This window comes from Harpegnathos saltator, unplaced genomic scaffold (assembly GCF_003227715.2).
Source record: "Harpegnathos saltator strain DR-91 unplaced genomic scaffold, Hsal_v8.6 scaffold275, whole genome shotgun sequence".
Classification (NCBI taxonomy): Eukaryota; Metazoa; Arthropoda; class Insecta; order Hymenoptera; family Formicidae; genus Harpegnathos; species Harpegnathos saltator.
In genome coordinates this window covers 710,001-716,733 of record NW_020230067.1, presented here as the reverse complement: position 1 = coordinate 716,733, position 6,733 = coordinate 710,001, and the positions used below count along the sequence as shown (strand labels likewise).

Here is a 6,733-nt window from a genome sequence, read left to right as displayed (position 1 = left end):
GCGAAATTGCGCTCAAGGGCTTACGCAGGCCCCGAGTTTATTGTGCCTCTCGATTATCGCAGCGCCTGGACGGGGGGTATCGAAGCCAGTACTCTGCAAGTACCGCGATCAGAGTCTATTATCGCGGAGTAAACCGAGCCGGCTCGAGAAAGCGGGATTTTGTTATCCGGAATTTTATCTCCCGCAAGTTTATTCTGCACGTAAAGAGGGAGGCGCCTTCATTTTTCAATTATACACTCGCAACACCGAGAAAGATCTACGTCTCTCGCAACGTCGGCTCCTCTTTTTCTCCGTCCCCCTTCCTCCCTCCCTCCCACTCTTTCCCTCTCTCGCTGTCTCCTCACTCTCCTGCCCTGCTGGCGAGGAATCGGCTCCATATTGGTGAAAGAATTTCCCGATGGAAGGTAGGGCGCGCGCGGTAGGCCTGGGACATGCCGCACGTACAGGTGGACGGCTTCTCTGTGTATCCCGCGCGTGCGTGCCTCTCGACGAACGGCGGACGTGCTCGTGCACGCGTAGAGACGCGTCTCCACGCGCATTTACGCGGATGGTAAAAGCGACGTGTCCCGTGGACTTGCGCGGCCGCGCCATATCGATCTGTCGTTTCCAGGGCCGCTTAAACTCGCGACTCACGCCCGAGTATAATAATTCATGGGTTCAATGGCGAGCTTCGAAACGGAATTCCGATGGGAGCGCGCGCGAGAGCGAGCGAGCGAGCGAGCGAGCGAGCGAGCGAGATGGTTCTTGTCTTCCGGCTGTTGGACCGCCGCGCGCGTAATGATATTAATCATCGTAGTACGCGCGCGCGCGTTCATTAAATCCGTGTAACGCGCGATGCGTACGGCGCGACAATGGCAAATCGCTCGCGATATCGACGATAAAAGACACGATCTCGCATTCGCCTGTCGTTGTGGACAGAACGAATCGGTCGCACTCTGCGCTCGCGCGGCGTTCTCGCGGTTTCGAGGACGCATGTCGACGCGGTAATTATGCGAGGGTGAGAAATGCATACTCGCGCGAGAGCCTGTTCTCTCTCTCTCTTTCTCTCTCTCTTTCTCCCTCTCCCTCTCCCTTTCACGTGAGAGAACCGCTCCCTGTCGTGCACATTAGAATATTCGGCCGTCCATACCCTGCGCTATCTCTCTCTGGCTTTCTCGATTTATTAGCATCGTTTCCACGTTGTACAACCTGTACAACGTTACACTCGCGCCTGCACAGCAGACAACGCGACAGGATGGCGCGGGGTGCGGCGTCGACCTTTGATCTACGATAGAACGTCACTTTTCTCTTCGAGGATCCTCGGAGCCTGTCTAACAAGAGCACGCACACCTGCACTCTGCAGAAACGAAAAAAAAAAAAGAAAAAAGAGAAGCCCAACGCGCGCGTCTGGTCGAGCGCAGCCGACGAGCGTTTCTATTTTCCATGGTAAACGCATCGCGCGATGTCGCACACTCGATCTATCCGCGTGAGGAGATCCGCGGAGGCTTAAGCAACGGCGGATTTTCCGATTCACTCGCTAAAATGTCGTTTCGTGTGAAGGAAAGAAAGAAATTACGAGAGAGAGAGAGAGAGAGAGAGAGAGAGATTTAATCGCGTACATATCGCGTCGGCAAACTGATTTTCGCGAACAAACGAAGACTGCTCGCGATCGCGGCACGTGTCACAATTTCGTTCGTTAAACTTTCTTACAGACTCCTCGAAATCCCGATTATTTCCTGCTCGGCGACATTTTCGAGGTTCTGTGGAACGTATTTCTAATTAACGAGCCGAGAGGACCCGACTTCGCTGGATCTCGACGCATTTCAATAATTGCATCGTCTATAATCGCCGCGTGACCTCTAAGATCTAAGGGGCTACATACATTCCGGAGAATAAAAAAAATCGATTTTTACATTTTTTGAATCTTTGATGTTTCTGAAATATTTCCCTAAAGTTTCAGTTAAAAATATATTGAAATGACTGAGATACAGACGTTTTTGCGTAAGCGCGCAACGCGCGCGTTCGTACGCTTTCTTGCGGTAGCTAGCGCATTGCACGTGCGTGTCTCTACAAAAACGGCTCGACCAGAACAAAAATAAAGCGGCTGCTGATAAGTTTCTGGATGTTAAGAGTTTACTTTATGGACCAGGGATCGATGATTCCGTTTAAAATAAACAATATTTTGTCGTTCACTCACTTTAAACTTTACTTAAAACTTTAGACGCATTTTTCTCCAAACCATGTTTTGAAAACTGATACTAAGAATTTCTCAAAAACTACTGAACCGACCTTGAAGTTTAACACGTCTATTCAGCATGCTGAAACGTAAGTAGCATCGTAGAAGTTTTCTCGTTTATACCTTTGTTCGCTTGTCATTGTAATATTAATATTGTAAAAGAGTAGGCCTTAAAAGTCAAATATGTGCCATTTTGTTTAGAAGCAAAATTTTTGAAAACAACTACAGTGCTACTTGCGTTTTTTTAATATACTTTAAGAAAATATATGACTTTTTGCATTCCGATACGTTTTAGGAATTGTTTTCTCTGGTACCGACTTCCAAATCGGCACATGATATCTACAATTTCATCTCTTATACTGTAGCCATTTTGTAAGATTATAAAGCATAAAAAGATTTGAAAATAATCTACAATGTTGATATTTTTAATAAAAAAAACAGTAAGTTAAAAGGACTTTACATTTATAAGAAAAAAATTGTAAAAAATAGCCTTTTTTCCAGGGCCAGAGTGTAGGTAGCCCCTTAACAAGCGGACATTGTCGCGGAGACGTCGCGAAGGCGAACCGATCGAAAGTCGAGCTCGCGCGTAGCGTCGCGCGTAGCGTCGCGCGTAGCGTCGCGCAACGCGTCCCGGCGGAGATCGAGCCACGAATTCACAATAATTCCGCTGATATGCTTCGATGTTTCAATTAGCACGCCGACTCATCGTTACGAGAGGACGCAGGACGGAGGATACACACACACAGAGAGAGAGAGAGAGAGAGAGAGAGAGAGAGAGAGAGAGAGAGAGAGAGAGAGAGAGAGAGAGAGAGAGAGAGAGAGAGAGAGAGAGAGAGAGAGAAAGGGAGGGAGGGGGAGAGAGAGAGAGGGAGGAAGGGGAGAGAGAGAGGAAGGTAGGGGAGAGAGAGAGGGAGGGAGGGGGAGAGAGAGAGAGAGAGAGAGAGAGAGAGAGAGAGAGAGAGAGAGAAAGAGAGAGAAAGAGAGGAACAGGAGAGGCGAGCCACCTCACCATGCGTACGTGTGCGCGTGTGCGTGAGTGCGCTTGCGAGCGCCATGATACAGCTATCCTGATGCGTCCGTTTCTTTGAGGTGAAATGGAACAAAACGACTAGCCGCAGCCGAGCGCTTTGCCAAGCACATCAGCTTGTTTTAAAGCCGCGAATGCTCGCGACTGCGGGAGCGCACACTGCGCTTATCCTCCCGAAAGGCCCAAGATTATATATTTTTAGTGACCCCCCCCCCCCTTCCGCGTAAGATATCCCCACGCGTGTAATTTAAAGGCCGAAATGCTGTCCATCAGCCTCAAAAACCTGCTCGCTGCCGGAATTGCCTTGAATTATTTGCATTTTTCGTATCACGCGTATCGGGAGCTCCTGCGTCCGCGATTCAACGCTACTTGTGATAATTCACAATTTTAAAATTCACAAATTTAAATTCTAATTCAATATCGATAATTAAACTTTCGTATTCACGACAGCCGCAGGGTTATCGTCGCAGAACTGATCCGGCGTAAAACGTTTTCCCGGATCAGCTTACATTAGCCGTCGCACGCTGAATTTACATCACGCATGTCACGAAATTAATCTATTTGTATTCGGCAAGCATCAAGAGGGAGAGAAAGAGATAGATAGAGAGAGAGAGAGAGAGAGAGAGAGAGAGAGAGAGAGAGAGAGAGAGAGAGAGAGAGAGAGAGAGAGAGAGAGAGGGAGAGGGAAGGAAGCGAATCGCTGTACCGTCGTCTCTACATTTAATTAATTTAATAGGTTGTTTTCGATCCCCTATTTCGGTGCCCCGAAGAAAACGTTCAGCCGCCGGATATCGAGTGTATGTCCATTACATGCAGCAACGCGAGCCAAAATATTAATCCCTTCTTAGCTATATAAAACGCCCGCGAGGCTAATAACGTGTAAACATCCCTTTTGCGCTTCGAACCGCGCGGCATTAACGCGGTGTGGTGAAGAGACCAGAAAGTTTCATTCGAAACTCCCTCCACCTCCTCGCGACTAACAAGCTCAACGGACGCGTTGTGACCATGTTGGCAAAATATCCGCGTTCCACGTGTCTTAATATTTATTGGAGTGGGAAAACAATGCTACGGTCACGGCACTGACAAGCAGTCTTGAAGAAAGACCGGAAGCAAAAGTTATAACACCGCGTATGACGTGAAATTAACACTCGTACTATTTGGCTTTTTTCAGGAATGCATTACGTCCCTGCGCTAAAGTGCAGATATCCTACATAATGTGGTATGATTTTCACCATCAAGAGAGTGGACACCGGCAAATTGAATAGAATTACACAAAATTCCTCTATTATTCACGGCGTGCCAAATTTATCACATGTTTTTTCAACCGCGAATTTCTTCATGAATATAGCTCCTGAATTTCACTTCATAAAAAATTGATGAAAAACCATCAAACTTTCCGACCTTACCGATCTTTAATATCGGATCTCTGAAAACAAGTATTGCGGATTAAAAATCTATTAAGGTAAAATCGCAAATTTCGAAATCGAATGAGAAATAAGAACCCCTCATTTATTCACTGTTTTTCCGTGTTCGATTGTCTCAAATTATTCCTGCGCCAGCGTACTTTTCAAAGAGAGGGCGGAGAGTACGATCGATTGCAGATTGACAGAAAAGACATGCGCACCAACGGATATGCGATGGATCTGAGATAAAAGGGCGCGCGGATACACTCGCTAAGCGCAATGATAAATACACCTGCATATCAATATTTCAGCCCTGAAGAGAGGAAACTCAACGTCAACGTTGGCGCGATGCGCATTTGTAACGTCGCTAAAAGGATACTTTCCATACCGAAGAACGTAAAGGACCGCACGTATGTACACATCGTGCAGCGTTGATAATCGATCATTTTTGCGCTCGATATACTCCGTCGAATTTGGGACGAGATGGGGTTTCCCGTGGAAAATGCCACGGGGGCTAATATGCGTTTGAGCACGCGATCCTGTATGTAATGGATCCGTGTATGTGTATGTGTACATATATATATATATACATATATATATGTGTATATATATGTGTATATACACACACACATACACATACAATACGAGCCGGCGATTATTTTCCACCGTCCATGCCATTATCGGTCGTGCGAGCTGTGTTGCCCGGTGACAAATTTACCAGCGATTCGAAAGCTTTTAGCGGTAAAAGTTTGGCGCCGATCGCGCTTATATCGTTATACCTGCATTATGCAAAGGGTGATTTTTAGCCGCCGTGAATCCCGTGTCGACATATGACGCGCGCGAATCGCGCCGGAATGAACACACCGTAGTCGCGGCAGGTTGACGCCTGCCGGCGAAAAATGCTTTCTCGTAAGAAGGTCAAAGCCGCTGCTGCTTTGGTGTGTGAGGACGTTTCGAGGGGATAGCGTATCTTACTTATCCGACGGATAATTCCACCGCGAAAAGTAACGAGAGAATATTAGCGCATTGTAACCCCGACGGTGCAACGTAGAATTGAGATTTGAGGTTAGCCGGAATCTGGATTCGCTATTCGCTCATCGCTTAAGCGGCTTAATTGTACGAAAAAAGCACGCGATTGCGGCTAGAAACATGTACGAATTATCTATCTCACCGTCTGGCTTACTCCGTTGACACGACTGGACGCAAAGATCAATGTCGGTAGAATAAAAAAATATTAGGTCACTGAGTACGAAGTGTCCGATTTCGAATCAAAAGTTTGGTTTATTATATCTCAAAGCAGAAATAGTAAAATTAATCAAAGTATGCGCCTAAAGTATAGACACAGTTCTGCCATCTTAACGGTAACTTATTCATGCCAGCAGCGAAGAAGCCTGAAGAGCGGGAGACGTTTTCCACAGCTTGTTGAGAATGGAATATTTTTCCTTGCAAGAAATGGTCCAGTGCCTGGAAGAAGTGGTCAATTGGTCAATTTGGTGGCAAGGTCTGGTGAATATGATGGGTGACGGAGAGTCTTCAAGTCCAGCTGCTGTAGTTTGAGCAACGTCGTTTGTGCGACATGTGGTCGAGCGTTGTCTCGCAAGAGGATTGGAGGATTGTCTCTATTGACCAATCTCGGCTGCTTAATCGCAAGCATCCTCATCATTTCGTCCAGTTGGTTACAGTAGACATCCGCTGTAATCGAACGACCAGGTTTCATGAAGCTGTAGTGGACAATACCAGCGCTGGACCACCAAACAGACGCCATTAGTTTTCTTTTGTGAATATTCGGTTTCGGACTGTGTTTCGGCACTTCATCCATATCCAACCATTGTGCCGAACGCTTACAATTGTCGAAAAGAATCCATTTTTCATCACACGTAATAATACGATGTAAAAATGGTTCGTCTTTATGTCGTGATAGTAAAGGAAGGCAAGCTTCGACGTGATTTCTCTTCTGATGCTCGTTTAATTCATGCGGAACCCATCTATCCAGCTTCTTTACCTTGCCGATTTGTTTCAAGTGATCCAATATCGTTGGAACAAAAGCTTTAAACCTTGCATCATTATCCACCTTGGTCTCGGGTCGCT

At 46.6% G+C, this 6,733-nt stretch overlaps 1 protein-coding gene across 1 annotated transcript in view; it reads right to left on the bottom strand.

Moving 5' to 3' along the window:
• Positions 1 to 5,905: 5,905 nt before the first annotated feature.
• Positions 5,906 to 6,733, bottom strand: part of LOC105181183 (histone-lysine N-methyltransferase SETMAR-like) — a 1,009-nt gene continuing 181 nt past the window's right edge. Inside the window, 2 exon segments of the mRNA XM_011137789.2 lie at positions 5,906 to 6,139; positions 6,141 to 6,733. The exon segment at positions 6,141 to 6,733 is cut by the window's right edge and continues 181 nt beyond it. Coding sequence (XP_011136091.2) covers positions 5,957 to 6,139; positions 6,141 to 6,733 — 776 coding nt within the window. The 3' untranslated portion in view covers positions 5,906 to 5,956.